The sequence below is a fragment of the Myotis daubentonii genome, chromosome 15, assembly GCF_963259705.1.
Source record: "Myotis daubentonii chromosome 15, mMyoDau2.1, whole genome shotgun sequence".
Taxonomy (NCBI): domain Eukaryota; kingdom Metazoa; phylum Chordata; class Mammalia; order Chiroptera; family Vespertilionidae; genus Myotis; species Myotis daubentonii.
The window spans coordinates 40,909,860-40,933,638 of record NC_081854.1 but is presented as its reverse complement, the minus strand read 5'-3'; the positions used below and the strand labels follow the sequence as shown (position 1 = coordinate 40,933,638).

Below are 23,779 nucleotides of genomic sequence, written 5' to 3'. Positions count from 1 at the left end.
CCAGCACTCCATGCTTGAAAACAGACTCCCTCCTGTTTCTTTTCAAGCTGGTCACACCGGGACAATCAATACCTATGACAGACCAGTGCTTCTTCTTTTTTGTTTGTTTTCTTTTAATATTTCTCTACACCCAATAAACATCCAAACCTGTAGAGAATTTGTATAAGAGGTTATTTTAACCAGGCTGATGACAATTACCAGGAAGCAAGATCTCAAATGCGCCGAAGAGTGAAAGTTTTGCAGTTTCTTTTACACATTTGGGATTAAGGGGGAAACATAAGGAAGATTACATGAAGGTGGGAGAAAGCAATGTACAGAATAGTTAAGATTACGTGCGCCCTTGAGGGTGGTTATACCTTCCTTCAAGGGGTTTGAAAAAGAGGCATTTCAAAGGCATGTTAACCTAAGGCACAGAAACAATGGACAGGACTTGCTTAAGGGAAAGAAGTTATATACCTGGGACATGGTTACCCATCATGACTACCCATCATAATCTGACCATTCTAATTTATGGTCAGAGCACCCTGTGAGGCAACTCTGGTTAGATTTACCACAGCAGTGGTTCTCAACCTTGGCTGCACATTAGAATCACCTGGGAATCTTTTTAAAATCCTGATTTCTGGGCCTCATCCTCCGAGAGGCTTTGAAAAAGATTCCCAGGTGATTCTAATGTGCAGCCAAGGTTGAGAACCACTGCATCGCAGCGTCCCATTGTTGTCCACACTGTTTTGGCTCCTTGATTTGGAAGTCAGTTAGAACCAGGTGGTGCTAATTGAAAGCACTGGGTACTTGAAAAAATAGTGAATGAATGAATGAATAAGATGTGACAGGGGCATATTGCAAAACGCAGACTTGGTCAATAAATACCGTTTAAATACCCACTGTGTCCCAGGCCCTGTGGTGCGTGCCAAGATAACAGGTACACAAAACAAGAGACTCCTTGGACGAGGGAGTTCCTAAAATCACTAGTTCTAGCTGCATTATTCCGTTTCCACGTCTAATATCTTTTCACCTTTTATCACACAGTTCAGGACTTTCAGGATCACATTTTAGCTAAGGTATCTCCTCCTTTGCTTAAGCCCAAAGTAAGTTCTGATCTACTGTCAGCAAAATACGGACAGTGCTCCAAACAGCTACCCGCCGCCTCCCCACCCCCCAACGCCCAAACGTTAAGCTTCCTGATCTTAGGGGTCCTCGGATGCAGAACCTTATCTAAAAGAACGGACAGAGCGCCCGCCAGAGGGTGCTGTGGGGGCAAAGCTGAGGCGGGAGGGGACTTGACCAGTGACCCCGAGAGCCAGGTAGGCGTCGGGAGTCGTCTGGAGTCTTCCTCGTGCCGCCTTCCCACCCGGGACGCATCGCCGCCCCTCCCCCACAGGTGGTTTCCGGATCAGGAGCCGCTTTCAGGGACTGCAGGAAGGTGCTGTCCTCGAAAAGACGCCCGGCTCCCGTTCCTGACGCCCCCCAGGCCCCAGGCCCGCGGCGGCTGGGTGACCGGGCGGGGGCCTCCAGGGCGTCCGCGGCCGGCGCCGCAGGGGCCGCGAAGGGGTTAAGCCGGCGGGGGGGGGGGGGCGGGGGGAGGGGGCGCGGGCCGCGCCTGCGCTCTGCCGCCCTCCATTGTCTCCACGGCGGCGAGGAGCGCCGGCGAGCGCAGCCCGGGACCCGGCGAGGCGGCGCGGCTGGCGGGGCCGTCAGCAGCTGGAGCGAGAGCGCGACGCGACGCGACCGCGGCTTCCCGAGCTCCGCGTGGCCGCCCGGCGCCGCAGCCCGCCCGAGGCCTGGAGGCGTCCGGGCCGCCGTCCATGGTCGCGGCGTCCTGAGGCGGGGGACGCAGCCGGCGCCCCCAGCCCTCCTTCTCTCCGCCTCCTCCGGTCCGGTCGGCGGCCTCCTCCGGCGCCTCCCCGCGCCCGCCCGCCGCCTCCCTCCCTCCTTCCCTGCGGCTCCCCCGGCTGCCGGGAGCCCGGGGGCGGCCTGTGGCGCGCCGAGCCCGCGCCGGGCTGCGCCTCTTTGGACCTTGAGGGGAAACATGCGCTTGGCTCGGATCGTTTTAAATTCTTAGTTTGGGCTCCCCGACCGCCTGCCGCTCCCGCCCCGCGGGTTTCCTTTTTTCTTTTTCTTTTTTCCCCTCCCGATCTCCTTTTTGACTCCCTTCCCCTTTATGCTCGCCCAGCCCTCTCCCCGCCGCTGAGAAGTGGGGGAGGGCCTCGGCCTCCAGGTTCCCGCCCCATCGGGGCCCGGGCGAGCATGGGGGGCAAGCAGAGCACGGCGGCCCGGTCCCGGGGGCCCTTCCCGGGGGTCTCCACGGATGACAGCGCCGTGCCCCCGCCGGGAGGGGCGCCCCACTTTGGGCACTACCGGGCGGGCGGTGGGGCCATGGGGCTGCGCAGCCGCTCGGTCAGCTCAGTGGCGGGCATGGGCATGGACCCCAGCACGGCCGGAGGGGTGCCCTTTGGCCTCTACACCCCCGCCTCTCGTGGGACCGGCGACTCGGAGCGGGCGCCCAGCGGCGGAGGGTCCGCATCCGACGGATCCACCTATGCCCAAGGCAATGGTTACCAGGAGACCGGCGGCGGTCACCATAGAGACGGGATGCTGTACCTAGGCTCCCGAGCCTCGCTGGCGGATGCTCTACCTCTGCACATCGCACCCAGGTGGTTCAGCTCGCACAGCGGTGAGTCCGCGGGTGGTGGAGGGGGCCCCGGAGGGTGGAGTGCAAGGAAGGGCGTGCTGGGGCGCCCCAAACCTTGGCGCGCGTGCGAACGTGTGGACGGAGAGTGCTCGGCCAGAGTCTGTCTGGTGTCCCCTGGGTTCCCGAGGCCAAGGGGCCGATTGGATACCGAACCTTTAGAAAGGAGGGAGGTTTTCTGCGAGGCCGTGGAGCCGGGCGTTTTAGGACTTGACCCACTTGTGGATGGGCAGAGTGAATGAAACCTGCCTATTGGAATCCCTCTTACCGGCATCACCGTTCTCAGAGAAGAGGTCTGGCCTGACTTACGGCAAGTCAGCCCCGGAGCTTTCCTTCTGTAACTGCAGCGTTGGGCCTCTCTCACCCTTACCAGACAGACAGGTCCAGTTTGACCAAGTGGCTTCTCCCAAACAAAGAGTGTGAAGAGAAATACAATTGGAGCCGAGTGGTGGCTGGATTAGGGCGCTCACTCTCTAGCTGGGACAGAGGGGTGTTGAATTTTGCCCCCCGGCTGGAGGTCTGTTTGAATTGTTTAAAATGGAGCAGCTAGCAGGCTGTTGGCGTAGACAGGTGTGGCCTGCTGAATGGAGGCCCAGCCAGGGAGCCTCCCTCCCTCCCAGGCTTTGCAGGACCAGGGCTCTGGTTCCCGTGCTGCATGCAGTAGGCTTGGCTCAATGACTCTCCCATCCCTCCCCATCTTCCTTTCTTCCCCTCCATGCTAAGTGCTTGGTCTTCCAGATCATCTGCATCCTCTTGGAACAGAGAGGTGAGATTTTACTGCCAGGCTGTGGGTGCATGACAGGGGAAGAGGAAGATCCAGAGAATCTGGATGAATTCACGATGTGAACTTCTGGTCACAGGCCAGCGAAAAGCTGGAGGAGGATTTCCCAGGCTGTGAGTGGCAGGAGCGTCTGGGAGGAAAACAGGTCTGTCTGCTCCAGGTCTGTCTGCTCCGCTAACCTGAGAAGCCAGGTTAGGCTTCTAGAAAATTAGTCAAAAGAGGTGTGCGGCCGCTGTTTACTAATTGGCCTTTATCTTTTGAAAGAGTCTGGATTTCTTTTTTTCAATTCTGTAAACTTTAATTTGTGAAATGATTTTATTTGAGGGGGAGGAATAGTGACTGATGGATGACAGGTAATACTTGAAAGTGGCTTTTGAATTGCTAGGATGGTATTTTATTATTTGAACAGGCTTCTCTGACTTGCATCAAACTCTGCCCTGAATGGGATGCCAGGCAATGCCTTTGGCACTATTAGACATTTGATCAGCTTTAAAAATTTTGAAATTAACAATCTGTGTTATAAAATTTGGTCCAGAAAGAGTCATCTGTGTTTGTGAGATGATGTGGTTAAGTTTTTTTAAAGAACTGTCATTAGTATCTGATTTTAAATTGAAAAGCACTGTAAGAAGTTTCTCAAAAATCACAGAATTTTGTGTATTATAAAACAAATATAATCTTATAGAGCAGTGGTTCTCAACCTTCCTAATGCCGCGACCCTTTAATACAGTTCATGTGGTGACCCCCAATTTCATTGTTACAAATTGAACATAATTAAAGCATAGTGATTAATCACAAAAAAGTATGTAATTATATATGTGTTTTCCGATGGTCTTAGGCGACCCCTGTGAAAGGGTCGTTTGACCCCCAAAGGGGTCATGACCTACAGGTTGAGAACCGCTGTTACAGAGGCTTGTCTGGGGAAGGAGTTCCCTGTTAACTAAAATTTCTTGTCTGTCTTTTACTAGAAACTTCTTTTTCCTTATTCCACCACCAGGTTTCATGCTGGAGTTGTGAGCTTATAATTGGATTCCAAAATTTCAGATTCTTCAGCTGTGAAATCTTAGTTTTCTTTTCATCCAATTGTGGTCAGGGTAGGAGGAAGAGCCACCAAACCATGGGAATTACTATTAAAGCATGTGTTGGGGGCTGCTATTAACATTTTGGATAATAACTTTCTTTATAGGGCCATCTGTCCTTTTGCAAAACATTGAGCATACCTGGCCCTGCCCACTAAATGCCCTCAGGAATTTCCAAATGATCTTTGTAGGGACTTGGAGGGTGGGAGGGGGTACCACCTGGATGGAAAACCACTGCTTTAAGAATGCGATCTTTTATTCAAATAAAGTAATTAGTTTTTCCTGTGTAGTTTATTTGAGATGAACCTTCGTATTTCCACGCTTCTGTCTCCTTTTTTGTGGGTAAGCCAGGGGGATCTTCCTTCCTCTCTTGTTCATTATTATAAAAAGAGAAACTCATTTCTATTTTGGAGCCTTTGAGTAAGGTCCGAGCAGTTTTTGCTCTTGTGTCATAAAGGCATAGGGTGAGTAAGGATTTTGGTGTGCAGTTGACTAGAAACCTGGAAGTTGGTGCTCTTGCTTGTGTTTTGTTTTTTAAATAGTTTATTGATTATTTTTTAGAGAGAGAGGAAGAGAGAAACATCAAGGTTGACTGCCTCCTGCACAACCCCTACCGGGACCGAGCTCATACCCTGGGCATATGCCCTGACTGGGAATCGAACCAGCAAACTTTCTGGTGCACCAAACGATGCCCATCCAACTGAGCCACACAGGCCAAGGCGTCTTGCTTGTGTTTTCAGGGTGCTTTGGAACTCTTCTTGGGCACAGAATATAGATGTCAGTGAAGTAAGTGGTGGAGCTGGGATTGGAATGAAGGTCCTGCCAGAGTTAGACCTGGATCTTAACCATAACACTCTATTGCAGGGGTTCTCAACCTTCTGGCCCTTTAAGTACAGTTGCTTATGTTGTGACCCAACCATAAAATTATTTTTTCTTTTTTTTTTAAATATATTTTATTGATTTTTTACAGAGAGGAAGGGAGAGAGATAGAGAGTTAGAAACATCGATGAGTGAGAAACATCGATCAGCTGCCTCCTACACATCTCCCACTGGGGATGTGCCAGCAACCCTGGTACATGCCCTTGACCGGAATCGAACCTGGGACCCTTCAGTCCGCAGGCCAACGCTCTATCCACTGAGCCAAACCGGTTTTGGCCATAAAATTATTTTCGTTGCTACTTCATAACTGTAATGTTGCTACTGTTATGAATCGTAATGTAAATATCTGATATGCAGGATGGTCTTAGGCGACCCCGGTGAAAGGGTCGTGCGACTGCCAAAGGGGTTGCGACCCACAGGTTGAGAACCGCTGCTCTACTGCCTCTCATCCTAAAGCATAAGGAAGTTGACAGGGTCCTGGAAATTGCACTGGCCTGTGAGTCAGATGACTGTGCTCATTTTCTGATAGAGCTACTAATTAACTGTCTACTTGTGGCCTTGGGCAAGTGAGTCATTTAGCCTCAGAGTCCCCATTTCTTCACCTGTAAGATGGGGATACTATCTATCCTGCTTACCTTGTTGGGTCTACTGAGATAGTGTTTAGAAAAGCCAAATAACATACAGATAGAAAGTGGTGTTCCTTTGGGGCACTTCTATAGTTCTCAGCCTTCTTTTATCTCAGAATTTGTTGGGCATTGAGATTTAGACTTGTGTGGACTGTTTCCCCAAAATGCTCTCTACTGAAATCTGACCTGAGTTGATGGACAGTTCATAATAATGAGTGCTATTGAGAAGAACTGCTTTATCGGATCAGAGTTAGAGAGTCCATTCCTTTCGACATTAAAATGTAAGTTTTGTTGTAAGGTGTTTCTAATAGTACCTCATTTATCTCAGAACATGGATTTCTAGATGTGGGGGAAAAACATAGAGGACCCACCATGTGGGAAGGAAGAGGTTGTTTGTTTTCTGGATCCTTCTATAAAATGGCTGGTCATTGAGGCTTTCACTCCAACTTGTTAGTCATTTGTATGAATACACATGTACATTCAGAAAAATCTAAGCTTTTCTCTATTGTCCCAAGCTATCAACTGGGGTTCATAGAAGGTGACTTTTCATAAGTCTTTAAACATGCTAGCAGGATACCTCATTCTATTTTGCTGCCGCTCTAGGGTTCTCAAGTTAATTACTTTTCTCCATTCTTAAATAATTAGGGAGAGTTGCCAACTCTATTGGAATGGACCAGAAAGCCTTTTTGTGCCTCACTATAGGTGTGCTAGAGGTAATGGTCCTTCACATGGTTTCTGAAGAAGGGAAAGCATTCTGTGGTCTCCAAAGAGAATGATGGGTCCCCTGCCCTGAAGAAGTTCTGTTTTTTTAAAAAATAGACATTTTTATTGATTTCAGAGAGGAAGAGAGAGGGAGAGAGAGAGAGAGAAACATCAATGATAAGAGAGAATCATTGATCAGCTGCCTCCTGCATACCCCCCCATTGGGGATCAAGCCTGCAACCTGGGCATGTTCCCTTGACCGGAATCGAACCTGGGACGACCCTTCAGTCCGCAGGCCAACACTCTATCCACTGAGTCAAACTGGCTAGGGCTTAAGTTCTATTCTTAATGAAGACTTTTTCTTTTTTTAAATGAAGACTTTTTTTAAAGCAGAGTTTGGAGTTCTCTATTAACCATGAGGGCTTTTATTTTTTCTTTGACCTTTTCATAAAAATAAATGATTTTTAGAGAGAGGAAGGGAGAGAGAGAGAAAGATAATTGTGAGAGAGAAACATTGATGGGCTGCCTCCCGCATGTGTCCTGACCTGGGATTAAACCTGCAACCTGGGTATGTGCTCTGGCCTGGAATCGAGCCCCCCACCTCCTTTTTGTGTATGAGATGATGTTCCAACCAACTGAGCCACACTGGACAGGGCATAAGGGCTTATTTTCTATAAAATAAAAGAAGTTCCCCTGAGGAGAAGAGAATTTCTTGAAGTTCACAGTTAACACTTACTCATTGGGGTTTGAAAGGTCTTGCAAAAAACAGAGATTTTTCACTCTTAAAGTGTTTGCTTTATGGGATGTGTGCATTTTGCTACTAAACAAAGTCACACCCCAAATTTGTCACAAGGACTCTGAGCCAGGCCACTTTTAATCAAACAAATGCTAATACCTTTTGGGAAAAGGAACATGCTTTATATTTTACTAATGTGATATTCAACCCAAGCTTATTGGGCATTAACATTTTGGAAAACCTAATTCTAAAACTAAACTTCTTTGGTGACAGTTTCAAAATTGAAAAAAAACTTCATAGGGAAGTGGTGGTAACTTAAATAGGCCCTAATCCTACAAAGCCTTAAGTAGGGGTGTTTTAATGATAATGGGTTGCTGAATCTTGAAGTCAACTCAAAACCTAAATCCTAATCCCAGTCTTTAGAAGGATGGATTAGTGTAAATTTCCATCTGTTTCTTTTCCAAGCTTTGTCATGGTCTAGTCTGAATCAAATGGTTCCTAGTGATTACTGTGGCTATATAGACTTGAATATGAGGAGGGACTTCGTACATCCAGCAGTTTGTATTTTTTTATCCTTCACCTGAAGATATGTTTTTAATGATTTTAGAGAGAGAGAGAAAACATTGATGTGAGAACCATCTGTCGGGGGATCAAACTCACAACCTAGATGCCCTGACTCCAAAATTGAACCTGCAACCTTTGGTGTATGGCAGTGATGGCGAACCTATGACACGTGTGTCAGAGGTGACACGCGAACTCATTTTTTTTGGTTGATTTTTCTTTGTTAAATGGCATTTAAATATATAAAATAAATATCAAAAATATGTCTTTATTTTACTATGGTTGCAAATATCAAAAAAAATTTTTTTTAAATATATTTTATTGATTTTTTACAGAGAGGAAGGGAGAGGGATAGAGAGTTAGAAACATCGATGAGAGAGAAACATTGATCAGCTGCCTCTTGCACACCTCCTACTGGGGATGTGCCCGCAACCAAGGTACATGCCCTTGGCCAGAATCGAACCTGGGACCTTTCAGTCTGCAGGCTGACGCTCTATCCACTGAGCAAACTGGTTAGGGCTCAAAAAATTTCTATATGTGACACGGCACCAGAGTTAAGTTAGGGTTTTTCAAAATGCTGACACACCCAGCTCAAAAGGTTCGCTATCACTGGTGTATGGGATGATGCTCCAACCAACTGAGCCACCCGATCCAGCAGTTTTTATTTTTGAATTTTATGTTCATAACAGCACATAGGTTTATTATTGACTCCAGTGTTTCAGTTCCTGATATTGATAAAGGGTGAGTTGTGGGTGTAAATGAATAACCTGAAGACCAACCCTCAAGTATGAAGCATATAAAGAACCATGTTTAATCGTAAAGCAGCAGCTGGGGCAGTTTCTAGACTGATGAGACTGTTTACCTCGAGATCTCCCCAGAGTTGTTAGATTTGAGATACCACTTTCCTCTCTTGGGAGTAAAGAGGAAGAGGGAATTCACTGGGTCCCTGTAAAAACCAAGTTAGAGGAGGCATGGTAAGAATGCCTAATGCACTCTTGGGTCTATAATAAGGAGGCAGATACAAATGAGCTCTTTTCTGTAAATGGTTCAAAGGGTATTCAAACTTGACTCTGCCCAATATAGGGGGCTCGTTAACAATGCAGATGACTGGACCTCACTCCCAGAATTCAGTACACCTAACGAGAGACCCAAGAATCTCAATTTGCAAATTATCCTGAAAATGTAGGACCATTTATATCTGAACCTCAACTCCATGATGGGTATAGAATTCAGAAAAAGAACTCTTAATTTTCTGGGTGGATCTATTAGCATTATTTTTAATATTACTAAACCAGGCAGATCTTTCCTAAGCAGGATGCATACAAATCTTTTCATTTGCTCCAAGAGGGTAGATTCACCCAGTAAGAGCATTGTTCATTATTTGATGGTTTTCTTTTACATGGAGCTAAGCAATTTTCTCTTACAGATAGGCCTAAGCCAATCTGCCTTGGTCCTGAGAATTGAAGTTGCTCCAAACAGAAGTTAATTGCGGCAATGTCCCCTTTCCTTCTGTGCTGTCTCCCCCTGATTTTTCTTCTAAGGCACAGCTGCTGCCTTTAGCTACTTGTGCTACAGAGGAGCTTACTGAGTTATATATCCCCAGCCAGATAGACAAGTCAAGATCTTAGGATGAATCTAGACTTTAAGTGGACAGAATACCTCTTTCCTTTTCTCTTACCTGACCCAAAAGTGTGTGTGTGTGTGTGTGTGTAGGTCTATTGAGCTAAGACATTGATTTATTCAAGTACTTACTGAGTGCCTCCAGTATTCTAGGACCTGTGCTAGGTGCTGGGAATGTGATTTATTAGAAGAGTGATTAACATTACTTTGTTCTTTCTGTTGACGTAAGAACATTCAAACCTGTAGAGAATTTTTAGAAAATGTATTTGAGCCATACAGAAGATACACCTGGAAGCAACATCTCAACAGGCTGAGATAAATGCTTCCAAGAAATAATATTTTGCAGCTCTCTTCTATGTATTTGGAATTGAAGGAACCTTAAAAGGAAGATTACCTGAAGGTGGGAGAAAGCAAGGTGGGGATCAGATTACATGATAGCTAAGATTCTGTGATCCCTGGATGGTGGCTTTAGAAGGAAGGGTCTGAAAAGAGACATTTAAAGGTGTGTTAACCTAGATGCACAGGAACAATGGACAGGCCTTGCTTAAGGCAAAGATAAGCCTTTTACTAAAGAGGTTATATGCCTGGAGCCTGACTACTCACCAAGACCTGCCCAGTTAGGAATTGATGTTCAGATAGATCATCCTGTGAGGTGACTTTCCCTAGAAACCCTATCAGGTCCACATTCCTAAGAATCTTTGCTTTCTCCTTAAGAGTTGGAATATTGCAGCTTGTGGAAGATTTTACCTTCTTTATCAGTGCCTGGGTTGAATAAACAAACAAATTTAAGGTTTTGTCCATAAGTCTGTTACATGGATGATATATCCTCTCTACTCTTTACTCACACTATTCATTCTTTCCTAAACCCTAGTTCTGAGCTGGGACAGGTGATCTTTTCTTTGTGGTTCTAGTCAAGTGTTTACTAAGGAATTCTTCATATGTTCCAATACAGGTGGTCATCTATCTTCTCAATGAGAATATCAAAAGAAAAACTGTTTTTCAAACTCTTCATGTATATCTTTGACTTCGGGATCTTTTTCATCCCTAGAGCCACTTTCCTTTCTGATTGTTCACTGCTTTCTAAAAGCATGATCCACCACTTTTGTAATCTGTCTCTGTAAAATTTATCCCAAATCACAAAAACCCATAAGAAAATATAAGGAATAGTTTTTCTCTTTGATCTTCTAAGTGTATGTCTCTGAGCTCCACAACATTGCCATTTTCATGTCATTTTAAGTAATTTTTAAAGCCTTGTTTGTGATAGCCAACACTAGTGACTGAAATGTCATTTCTCCTGGAATAATTATTAAATATGTGTTATAGTTGAGTATTTATAAATTAAAGAATGGTCCATACTGAGGGACTTTATGCAGACTTTGGCTATAGGTGATACCTTGATTTCTGAAGCATAATTTTTGGAGAAACCTCACCTTACATTTAGGAATATGCAGCCATCTTGATCTTAAGGCATTAAACTTGTCATAACATGGCTCCAAGTTTCTTGTTGGTAGTACCTTTAGCCCTCAAAAAAGTATAGTTAAATAAGCCATGCCTCCCCTCTGTAATACAGTACAGTATCTTTTAATGTCAAAGTTGATTTGTTAGCAGGTGGAGAAACTTAGATATGGAGTCACCCAGATGATTTGGGACAGATGTAGGAGGAGAACCCAAGACCCTAGATCCCAGCCAGCTTGGTCATTTTGTCCATATTTCTCAGCTCTTTGGAGATCTTTTCCATCTCAAGTCATCTCTTCCCCCCGCCCCCCTTTTTTCCCCTTTGCCCTGCTGAGGTGTTTTTCCTTAGGGAGAGTTGTTAAGATTCTTTGATCCTGAGGCCTGCTCAAGTACTCTGGGAATCCTAAGAAGATTTGAGCGAGTGCAACCTAAACCAATGAAGTACTTGGTCTACCATAAATACAAATTAGCTTTCTGTAATATTGTTATGTTCTACTTAGATCATTTATACTTTTAATGCCCTCTAAGGTATAATAAATACCATCTAAGTCAGCTTTTCAAAGACACTTTAAAAAAAAAATCCTCACGCACGGACATTCTTAGAGAAGAGGAAAGGGGAGAGAGAAAGAGAGAATCATCAATTGGTTGCTTTCCGCACGAGCTCCAATAGGGACTGGAACCTGCAACCCAGGTATGTGCCCTGGCTGGGAATCGAACCATTATCTTTTGGTGCATAGGATGATGCTCAACCAACTGAGCCACTCCAACTGGACCAAAGAAACTTTTTTGTAACACTGCCCACTACTGTAATGAGCATCACTAAATACCCATGTATACCACATGTTGTTATATTTTTTCAGTCCTAGTAAGATATGGCTGAACCAGTCAAACCATTATAGCCAGTTATCCTTGAGATCTATGGGAAGTCTTAAGACCTGTGATGTGGGCTGGTTTGCACACTAGCTGCCTTCCATCTTAATTTCTAACGAGCCCAGTCATGTTAGCTGTATTTAATTGATCCATTTCCTACCTCCTCTCTCAGCTCAGAGGCAAGTGCAACATAAAAGGATAGTGAATCTAAGCTTTTCCAGTATTTTGAGGTAGAGGGATTTCCTGTGAAGTAGCAGGCCTTTAAAAAATAGTATTATGAGCTGTTCTGTGTTTGGTGTGGCTTTGGAAAACCTTTGGATTCTTCTACTGAAATTCTGTTTGCAAAAAAAAAATCTTTTTAATGAAACAGTGTGAGTCACAAAGCAGGCACTCCTTCTCATAATAGCATTTCTCACCAGGGGAATTTTTGGTAGCTGTTGGGGGAGGGATTTGAGTGGGTTGTGGATGATAAATCCCTTGGTGGAACATAACCAGAGACTGCCATATCAGAACTCTGGTGCTTTCCTTCTGACTGTGAGCCCTGAATTCAAAGTGCAGGACAGCAGAATAGAATGGGGAGGCCTGTGCTCAGTGAATTGCCACCGTAGCATGACCAATGAGATTGGAGCCTCAACATTCAGACTCAGTCCATTAAAACACCACTGTAGTATATAATAGGATCATGAGACCGAGGCCTTGGGTCAGAAGGCCTAAGGTCATTTGCAGGAAAAGCATATTTCTGGATTAAGGGATGGCTGTGGACCTAATGATGAGAATTTGAGTCATGAGTGTGAAATTTTTTCCATATTGTGAAATAGTGGTCTGGCTCTTGGTACTTTACAAAGAGAGGATTCATTCAAGGTCATCTGTGCTCTTAAGATTTTAGGTCTAGTAAACACTTAGAATGACACCCAAAGTGAACATCACTCAGTCAGTCTCTTTGTAGGATGGTGAAAAGGAAAGGCTAGAGATATTAAGAGTTCAGAACAAGCCAGGATTATGACATTAACAAACAAAATGCGTGTCCGCCCAAACCTGAGTTTGATTGCTGCCAACTTCAGTGATTTACAATTCTTCGTCCTCATGTCTGAATCACTGTCTTATGAAAGCTACCGACAGAGGAAAGTCTGAAAGATCATTACAACTGGGTTAAGATTTGCTTTTCTTCAGAAAGTCATAGCTGTCTCCATTCCTTGTTTTCCTGGCTTTGTACTTTTCTTCAAAACCTCTTACCAGTTCCAAGTCTCCAGAGTTCAATAAAGGGGAACAGGAAGTTGGTGTTTGATGCCTAAGAGCCAGCAATAACGTAATGAGGAAAAGGACATAAGCACAAACTGGGAGGAGGGGTTCTGGGCCTTGAGATCTGAGGTCTGTAGGATTATACAGACATCCTTCAAAGATGACTTTAACCAACTCTTTTAAACAAGGAAAAAGCAATTGGAACCTCGTTCTGAGAGGATTAATTTGTTCCAAGAGGATTAATTTTCTTAGGTTATAGTGGAGGCTCAACATTTTTAACTGCTAGTATAATTAGTTACAAAGTATCTTGCCTCAGGAGTTCAAACATTTAAAGAAAAGGTGATTATCACTTTTATAAAAAAGCAGGAGTTACTTCCCTGCCTTTCTTTTCCATGAGAGGCCTCAGGGTACGTCCTGTCATGGGATCCAGGCTGGAGCCTGACCCTTCCTTTTCCTGTCCATTCACTTTTATGAGTTGAACTGTAAAGTTTCATTGCTGTAGTGGCAAAACGGGAAAGTCACAGGGATTTGTGCTATTTCAAATCTGATTTCATTTTTACATTTCAGGAAATAAAATAGTGGTATAACTGAATAGAAGCTCAGGTCTCTTGGAATCTTTTTTTCAAATGAGCTATTGAAGGCATTCAAAAGAGATAATGTACTTTACCTACCAGATTAAGAAATGAATAAGACATTACAGATGAAATTGTATGTGCCCTCCCCAATTTCTGTTTTTTCACCTTCCCTCCCCAAAGGTAACCACTGCCTATACTCTCCTGTTTATCATCCTATATATGTTCACATTTTTACTGCATATTACTATCCAAAACAGTATTCATTTAATTTATATAAACTTTATCATAATGTCTCTATCCTTTAACATCCATATGTATGTTCCTCAAAAGGGATTTGAGATCTATAAATCCATTGTAGTACTTATTGTTCTGCCACATTAATTTTCACTGCTGTACTCTATTATATGAATATACCACAAATATCACCATTTATAGATCCATTATCCTGTCAATGGATATTAAAGTTATTTTCAATTGCTTTGAGAATGCTTTTCTATTTCCTTATATACTTGAATGAGAGTATTTCTAGGGTACATCGTTAGTCAGGAAATAGCTGGGTCATAGGGTATATATAGCTTCAACTCTTAATTAAATATTGCCCAGTAGATCTCCAATGTGTTGGTACCAATTTACACTCTCCAAATAGCATATTTTCACTTGTTTCATGACCTTGACAAAACTTGATATTGTCATAGTTTAATTTTTGTCAAGTTCCGGTGGGTGTGAAATGGTATATCAGCCCTAGCCGGTTTGGCTCAATGGATAGAGCATCAGCCTGCGGACTAAAAGGTCCCAGGTTCGATTCCGGTCAAGGGCACATGCCCAGGTTGTGGGCTCCATCCCCAGGAGGGGGCATGTAGAAAGCAGCCAATCAGGATTCTCATCATTGATATTTCTATCCCTCCCTCCCCCTTCCTCTCTGACACCAATAAAAATATATTTTAAAAAAAGAAATAGTATATCATTATGATGTTTGTATATTTGGTGATATGTATTTACACAAATTAATATTAATATTGTATACTTAACCATCATGTTTCCTCTTCTATGAAATGCTTGTTCATGTCTTTTACCCATGTTTATATTGGATGGTTCATCCTTCTCTTACTAGTTTATATGAATTTGTGTTTTGTATTGGGATAATAATTTTTTAAAATTGATTTTGGAGAGAGAGAGGGAGAGAGACATTGATTTGTTGTTCTCCTTATTTATGCATTCATTGGGTGCTTGTATGTGGCCTGACCGGAGATGGAACCCCAACCTTGGCTTATGGGAATGACCCTCTAACCAATTGAGCTACCTGACCAGGGCGGTCTAATAATTCTTTGTCATATATAATGCAGATGTGTTTCTCCTAGTTTGTGGATTATCTCTTTACTCTCTTTGTGATTTCTTATGGTTAACAATTTTAACATAATTGAATATTTCAGTATCTTCTCTTATGGATTGTGTATTTTGTGTCTTACGGAAGATTTTCTTTTCTTGAGGTTATAAACATATAATTTTATATATCATTCTAAAAGTTTTTAAATTTGCCTTTCATATTTAAGTTCTTAATTCGTATGGAATTAAATTGTCAGATAAGGATATATTTTCCTTTTCCATATGAATAACCAGCTCTCCCAGCAACAAGTGAGGAATGGTAAGTAAGGTCTTTCTGCTGATTTGCAAGCCACCTTTATCATATATCAAGTGTCCTTCCAGGCATGGATTTGTTCCTGGGCTTTTTGTTCTGTTCCATTGGTCAATTTGTCTATCTATGTGCTAATACTTTCTTAATTACTGTAGTTTTGTCTTGCCATGTGGAAGGGCAAATCCTTTCATCTTGTTATTTATTCTTTTTCAAAGCTCTGTTGTCTGAATGAAGCTTTCTAGGGAACAAATACAGAATCCGGATAGAATCAACAAAATGAAGTACAAACTGTGGGGGAACTGCTCTGTTTATAGCTGGTATTCTTAATGACAGGACATCTGGCAAACTGACCCTAATGGGCAGTTTCGAATTTTCCCCCCTACTATATTGCACAAACAATAACATTTCCCTATGTCTTTGTATTGCAAACAGCAGAATAAACAATTCTGTATGTTACAGACAACAACAATAAAAACAACAAAAACTGGATAGCTATTTTGGGTACATTTTGCTTCCAGTTAAATTTTAGAAACAGCTTTGTCAACTTCTCTGCAGAAAAACTCGTTAGGATATTTTGTTGGAATTACATTGAATTTATCAATCGCCAACTCTAACATTGAGTCTACTCATGAACCAGTTGGAAGTGGACTTACAGAAATAAAAGAATAGATTTTTTAAATGTTTTTAAAAACTTTAAAGTAATTTTGGATTCACAGAAAAGTTGTAAAATTTGTATAAATAAATTAAATATTTCATCTTCGTTATCCAGAATCTTTAAATGTTATTAGAAAAACATAAAGAGTTGAAAGTCCATTAAGTTCTTAACTCTGCAAAGCAGCTTAATGTCTTAAGTAAGAATTGAAACTTCTAAAATCTGAGAATCTACATTGACCTGCTCCTTGGAATGGGAAAACCACCTGATCTTAAAATTGGCATGGTGGCTAAAGAAGTAATTAGGCCTAATACTGAGATCTGCTTTCATCAGCGTTGTCCTGTATCCTTATGTGGACGACAGTAGATCTAGTCCCAACCCCTGCTCCCCAGGTTTGTGCTCTGATCCCTTCCGTTGAGAGAAGGGCTTCTTGCCCTTCAGTTGAGGGTCTTCTCATGGCTGTAGGCTGGAGAGTTCATGACATGAGAATGGAGGCTTGGGTTGGCTGAGCCAGAGGTGCCTTCATGGGAGGAATGGGCACCTCACTCTTACGAGAGGCAGTGTGGTTAAGGTTGCAGGCTCAGAGCCAGACTGTATTAGATTTGAATCCCAGGGTTGCTGATTTTTAGCTTTGGAATCTGTTGGGGTCCAGCCCCAGCAGGTCCAGGGGTTCCCAAAGGTGTGGACGGAGTCAGCGAAGAAGGAATGACCCGGAGACAGCGTTCAGTTGATCAGCATAGCGAGGTTCTCTCTTTATTCTCCTATTACATCTGTATTTATAACATTTGATTTTAATCCTATCCATTCTATTCCAAAGTTTAGGGCATTTGTTATCTCCATTCCAAGGTCACTACTCTATTGTTCTGTTAAACTACAAGGAAGTAACTGAAGGAGATTATCCTAAGTAAAGATTATGTAGCTTTAGCGTGATTGTTCCGACTCAAACTTAGTTAAGGGGTTTTACTGATTCCCTTCCTTAGTCCTGTTAATCCCTAACTCCAGGGAAAAATCCCCACCTGGGGAAACAACCTTTCTCGGAGAGGTGACCTTGGTTAAAACACATAGCGCTAAGAAGGGGAAGCAAACATATTAAGAACAGTTATGCCATATACCCCAGGTCCCTATGCCATATACCCCAGGTCCCTTGAAACATATGCTGTGCAGATGTTTCTTCTCTGCAGCGACTGTGTCAAGCAGCACGGATGGACCAACTTCCCGCAGGAATCTTAGGCAAGTGACTTACTCTTGCAGCTCTAAAGTGAGGATAATGATAATTATATATACCATATGGGACTACTGTAGGAATTAAATGGTTTATTGGCATATTCACATCACTCTAAACAGTGCCTAGAAGATAGTAAGTGATCAGTAAATGTAGCCCCTTTTGTTGTTTAATGTCTGGAGAAAGCTTCATAATTTTTTTAAGGTCTTAAAACCCTTTTGTTAGATTTATCACTAGGTACCTTATAGTTTTTTGGTTATTACTGTAAAGAGTAGCTTTAATTTTTTTTTAAATTATTGGAGTTTTCTTGAGCAGACTTATTGAACTCTTATAGGTCTAATAGTTTTCATTTCATTTATATACAGAGAAAGTCTAAGAGAATCACATCTACATATAATGGCTTTTCTTTTAAAAATCTTCTTATGTGTTTCTCTTTATTATTTATGGATCGCTGTCTACTTTCTTTAGTAAAAAATCTATTTGAGTCTAGCCCTAGCTGGTTTGGCTCAGTGGATAGAGCATCGGCCTGTGGACTGAAGGGTTCCAGGTTCGATTCCAGTTGTGGGCTCGATCCCTAGTCGGGGGCGTGCAGGAGGCAGCCGATGAATGGTTCTCTCTCATCATTGATGTTTCTATCTCTCTCTCCCTCTCCCTTCTCTGAAATCAATAAAGAAATATATTTTAAAAAAATCTATTTGAGTCTATAATCATGGGCATCTTTGTTTTCCTCCTATTAAAGGGAGTGCTTCTTGCATTGGAAGTGTTGTGTGTACTTTGGTAGGTAGTTTTTATTCTCTTTTATTCTTAATTTGTTAAATGATCACAAATGGCTATTTTATTAAAATTTTCCTTTGCATTATTCAGATGGTCTTCCTCCTTTCATTTGTTAATGAAGTCAATTATACTAATAGACTTTGTAATGCTAAACTGTCCTTATATTGATGAAACAATCCTTATTTGCATATATATATTATGAGATTTCACTCATAATTTTATTTTCATGTTGTCTTCTCTTATTATTATGACTAGAGGCTTGATGCATGAAATTTGTGCACTCGGTGGGGAGGGGTGGGTCCCTCAACCCGGTCTGCGCCCTCTCGCAGTCTGGGAGCCCTTAAGGGATGTCCTCCACCTCCGCTGCGCTCGCCAGCCATGAGCCCGGCTTCTGTCTGAGTGGCGCTCCCCCTGTGGTAGCGCACTGACCACCAAGGGGCAGCTCCTGCATTGAGTGTGGTCAGTGCGCATTATAGTTACTGGTCGTTCCGCCTTTTCGTCGATTTGCATAATTAGCCTTTTATTATATAGGATTAATGTAGTCTTTATTTTTTATATACTTTTATTGATTTCATAGAGGAAGGGAGAGAGAAATAGAAACATCAGTGATGAGAGAGAGTCATTGATCGGCTGCCTCCTGTACACCCTAGGGATCGAGCCCCCAACCCGGGCATGTGCCCTTGACCGGATTAGAACCTGGGACCCTTCAGTCCACAGGCCAGTGCTCTATTCACTGAGCTAAACCCGCTAGGGCTTAATGTAGCCTTTACAATGAGAATATATGTTCACTCATTTTAGAAAAATCTTCACCTTAGGATATGTTTATTGGTTTTAGAGAGAGGAAGGGGGAGAGAGAGAGAGAGAAAGAAATTGATTGCCTTCCGTACAACCATGATTGGGATCAAACCCAAAACCTTTAGTATAAGGGACAATGTTCTGACCAACTGAGCCACCCCGCCAGAGTTATATGTTTTTTCTTTTTAAAAAAAATATATTTTTATTGATTTCAGAGAGGAAGGGAGAGAGAAAGAGAGAGAGAGAGAGAGAAAGAGAGAGAGAGAGAGAGAGAGATCAATGATGAGAGAGAATCACTGATCGGCTGCCTCCTGCATTGAGCCCGAAACCTGGGCATGTGCCCTTGACTGGAATCGAACCCGGGACCTGACCCCTCAGTCTGTAGGCCAATGCTCTATCCACTGAGCCAAACCAGCCAGGGCTGTATTTTCTTTTTTGGAAAAGTTTGTATAAAGGCATATGAGAGTCCTGGCTACAAACAGATGGCTCGCTCAGAGGTAATTGAATCAAATTTAACTAAAGAGTGAATAGGTGAAGCACCTAGACACTGGCCACAGAGGGAAGCTGTTACCACCGCTTTTAGATCGGGAACATACAGTGGGGGAGCCATTATCAAACCTGTTGAGAACTGTAGCTCTTGGAGCTATCCCACAGAACTGTGGCCTCACATAGTAAGGTAATAAGTATCCCAACCTCTCAGTCATCTTGTCCTTCAGCCTCCTACTGGTGCTTCCCTTTGGTCAAGTCCAAAAGAAGTTTAGGAAGCAACTGAACCATGTCCAGACTTATTAGCCTTGTGGAGCACAGAGCGGAGAGGAAAATGAATCTGGAGGAAACAGAGACAAGAGAAATACCAGTACTTTGAATGCGTGGTAGAATTTGCATGTAAAATTCTCCTGTAAAACTATCTGGGCCTGGGTCTTTTTTTTTGTAAGTCGGTTTTTGTCTAATGATCCAAGTTCTTCAATGTCATTGGTTGCCGGGGTCCAACCCCAGCAGGTCCAGGGGTCCCCAAAGGTGTGGACGGAGTCGGCGAAGAAGGAATGACACGGGGACAGTGTTCAGTTGATCAGCAACCTAGCCAGGATCTCTAGCCCGGATCTCCAGAGAGGTTCTGCTTCGGATCTCCAGCGAGGTTCTGTAGCCATGTTCCCTCGCTAGGTTCTCCAGCCAGGTTCTGTCCAGGCTCTCCAGTCAGGTTCAGTGTCCAGGTTCCAGTCAGGTTCTCCTGCCAATCTCTGTAGTCAGGTTCAGTCCAGGATCCCTTGCCATGTTCTCCCGCTAGGCTCTGTCTCTAGGCTCCGAGGCCAGTCCCTCTCCAGGATCCTCCGGCATGCTCTCTCCAGCGAAGTTCTTCTGTCTCTAGGCTCCGTGTAGGCTCTGTCTTCTTGATTCTGTTCTAAGTTCTGAGAGTTTCTGTCTTGTTACAACTGTATTTATACCAGTTGATTCAATCCTATCAATCTCTATTACAAAGGTTAGGGCGTTTCTTATCTCCATTCCAGGGAGAAAAGATTATGTAGTTTAAGCATGATTGTTCGTAGTTAAAGGGATTAATTACCCGCCTGGCACTTAGTTGAGGGGTTTTATTCCCTCCCTAACTTCAGGGGAAAATCCCTACCTGGGGATTCAACCTTTCTCGGAGAGGTGACTTTGGTTAAAACACAGCGCCAAGAAGGTGAGCAAACATATTAAGAACCGTATGCCATATATGCCAGGTCCCTTGAAACAGCAAGGATGGACCGGCTCCCGGCAATTGGTATATGTAGGTTTTTTTATTGTGTCAGTTTTGATAAGGCATATATTTTAAGGCAGTCTATTCCTATCTGTATATTATATCCCCCTTTTCATTTTTAATGTTACTTACCTGTTTTCTTTTTATTCTTGATTACTCTTGCTAGAGCTTTATTTTATTAATATATTTTCAAAGGACCAGCTTTTGATTTTGTCAATTGCCTCCCCAACCCTGCTATTCCATTGCTCTCTATTTTATCTTTCCTTGGGCTTGCTTTGTATTTTTCTAACTTCTTGAGATGTACCCTATGTTTGTTTGTTTGTTTATTTATTTTATTGATTTGAGAGAGAAACACTAATTTGTTCCACTTATTTATGTATTTATTGGTTGATTCTTGTATGTGCCCTGACTGGGTATTGAACCTGCAACTTTGAAATATGCAGATGATGCTCTAATCAACTGAGCTACCTGGCTGGCCAGGGCTGGACCCTATGTTTATAGACTTTTCAATCTCTTTTTCTTTCTTTCTTTCCTTTTTTTTTTTTTTTTTTTAGATTTGTTTGTTTAATTCTCACCTGAGGATATTTTAGAGAGGAAGGGAGGAAGGAAGGGACCTTATCTAGTCCAGGACTGAACTTTCAACCCAGGTACATGCCCTTGACTGGGAATACAATCCACATTTTGGTCCACAGGCTGATGTTCTAACCACTGAAAACGCTGGCCAGGGCTCCATCTTGTTTTCTAATATAGGCATTTAAGGCTCTAAAATTTTCCTTTGAGTACTTTAACTGGATTCTATGATTTTTGATATTTGTGTATCATTTAGTTCTAGGTATTTTCTAATTTGTAGTATTTTTTTATTTATGAGTTATTTACAAGTATATTTTAAATTTTTCAAACACAAAAATCTAAGGTTTTGTATTATTTTAATTGCTTTATTTAAAAAAATATTTTTATTAATTTCAGAAAAGAAGGAAGAGAGAGGTAGAAACATCAGTGATGAGAGAGAATCATTGATTGGCTGCCTCCTGCATGCTCCACACAGAGGATTGAGCCTGAAACCTGGGCATGTGCCCGGACTGGGAATTGAACTGTGACCTCCTGGTTCATAGGTCAGTACTCAACCACTGAGCTACGCTGGCTAGGTTCAAACATTTTTTTAAATTGGCTTCCAGTTTAATTACATGATAGTCATAGAGCAGTCTGTCTGATAATGACTTTTTGTTTTTATTGATACTCAATTTGTGGTTTATTACTATATGGTCAGTTTCCACATATGTTTTATTTGTGCTTGAGAAGATTATGTTCTAATTGTTGGGTGAAATTTTATTCTGTATATTCCTAGATCAAGCTTATCATTATTTATTTATTTATTTTTTGTTGTTAATCCTCACCCAAGGATATTTTTCCATTGCTTTTTTAGGAAGAGTGGAAGAAAGAGGGAAAAAACAGAGAGAAACATTGATATGAAAGAAACACATTGGTTGGTTGCCTCCTGCACAGGCCCTGACCTGGGCCTGGGCCTGGGCCTGGGTCTGGGTAAGGGAGGAGTCTGCAACCAAGCTATGTGTCCTTGACCAGAATTGAACCCAGGATCCTTTGGTCCACAGGCCAATGCTCTATCCACTGAGCTAACCCAGCTAGGGCAAGCTTATCATTTTTTAAAATTGATTTTTAGAGAGAGAGAGAAACATCAACTTGTTGTTCCACTTATTTATGCATTCATTTGCTGATTCTTGTATCTGCTCTCACTGGGGGATTGAACCCACAACCTTGGCATATCAGGAAAATATTCCAACCAACCGAGCTACCTGGCCAGTGTTGAGAGACTATCTTTTAATTGGCAAGTTTAACCCATTTTAAAAGTATGGTGGTTATAATTATATCTTATTTGAACATCTATAATAATAAAAGCATAATTAGACCAGATGTCCTTCCGGATGTCCTTCCGGACAACCTTCCAGACGAAGCTGGGGCTGTGTGGGAAGCCTGTGCCAGCAGCCGGGGGAATGAAGGCCTACTCTTGCATGGATTTCGTGCATCAGGCCTCTAGTCATATATAATATTTTTTAAAATCTTGTTTCGTGCTATTTACCATGTGTTTTATTTGCATTTTTCTCCTTTTTTGACTTCTATTAGGTAGCTTGGGTTTTCTTTATCCCACATCTTCCTCCTTATCTCCCTTCACTCCCTACCATCTGGGAGCTTTCAGTTCTTTTAGAGCCTACTCTTAAATTTTTGGCCCATATCTTATATAATAAGAGAGGAATATACTAATTAGCGATTACACGAGGTGTAACAACCAAGTGCGTCACGACTAGATCACGGATCAGCAAGAGGGTGGGCCAGCGAGGTACAAGCAGGCTGCAGAGAGCTACAGGAGGCAGCAGGGCAGCAAGCCATGATGGGGGAGGGAAGAGGGGAGAGGGAGGCGGGGGAGGGGGCTACAGGAGAGTGGCAGCAACCTACTGATTACAAGCGGGGCGGCAGAGAGCTACAGGATGGGGCAGGGCAGCAAGCAAGCAGGAGGCAGAGAGCTACAGGAGAGGGCAGGGCAACAAGCTATGGGGAGTTCGGGGGAGCTACAGGAGGGCAGGGCAGTGGGCCGAGAGCTATAGGAGGGTGGCAGTGATCTTCTGGCGCACGGATTCGTGCACAGGGCTACTAGTATTTGAATAAAATCTAAAGTTAACTCAGTATTGCTACACTCTTCCCAAATAATATAAAAATTAACAGTTTATCTTACTCATATTTGTGGTTCAGTATTGTAATTCCACTTTGTTTTTACATCCTAGAATTAGTTGTGTGTGTTGTTTTTTTTTATTTGATACAGTCTGCTTGTTTGGATTCACCCACCTGTTTACTAAATTCTTTGCCTATTGTTCCTTCTTTCATCATGTTTCATCCTTCTGAGTTAAATTTCTTTCTTCTAGAAGTAGGCCTTAGATTTTTTTCAGTGAGAGTCTGTCAATGTTAATTTTCTTCACTTGTCTAAAAGTTTTTAAAAATTTTCCATAACCTTTGAATGATAACTTATTTGGATATAAAAATCTTGGCTGGCGGGGTTTTTTCTCTCAGCAATTGGATGATGTTATTCTGTTCCATTATCTTCTACTTTCTAACATTGCATTTTAGAAGTCTGCGTCTCAACTCTTAGAGTTA

At 42.8% G+C, this 23,779-nt stretch overlaps 1 protein-coding gene across 3 annotated transcripts in view; it reads left to right on the top strand.

The window, feature by feature from the left end:
• The first annotated feature begins 1,589 nt into the window (after positions 1-1,589).
• Positions 1,590-23,779, top strand: part of ZNRF1 (zinc and ring finger 1) — a 100,663-nt gene continuing 78,473 nt past the window's right edge. For 2 of the 3 annotated variants that reach the window (XM_059667440.1, XM_059667439.1), the window contains exon 1: positions 1,590-2,671. In XM_059667440.1, the coding sequence (XP_059523423.1) occupies positions 2,245-2,671 (427 nt within the window). In that variant the 5' untranslated portion in view covers positions 1,590-2,244. The remainder of the gene's footprint in view (positions 2,672-23,779) is intronic. The other variant, XM_059667441.1, reaches the window with a different exon arrangement.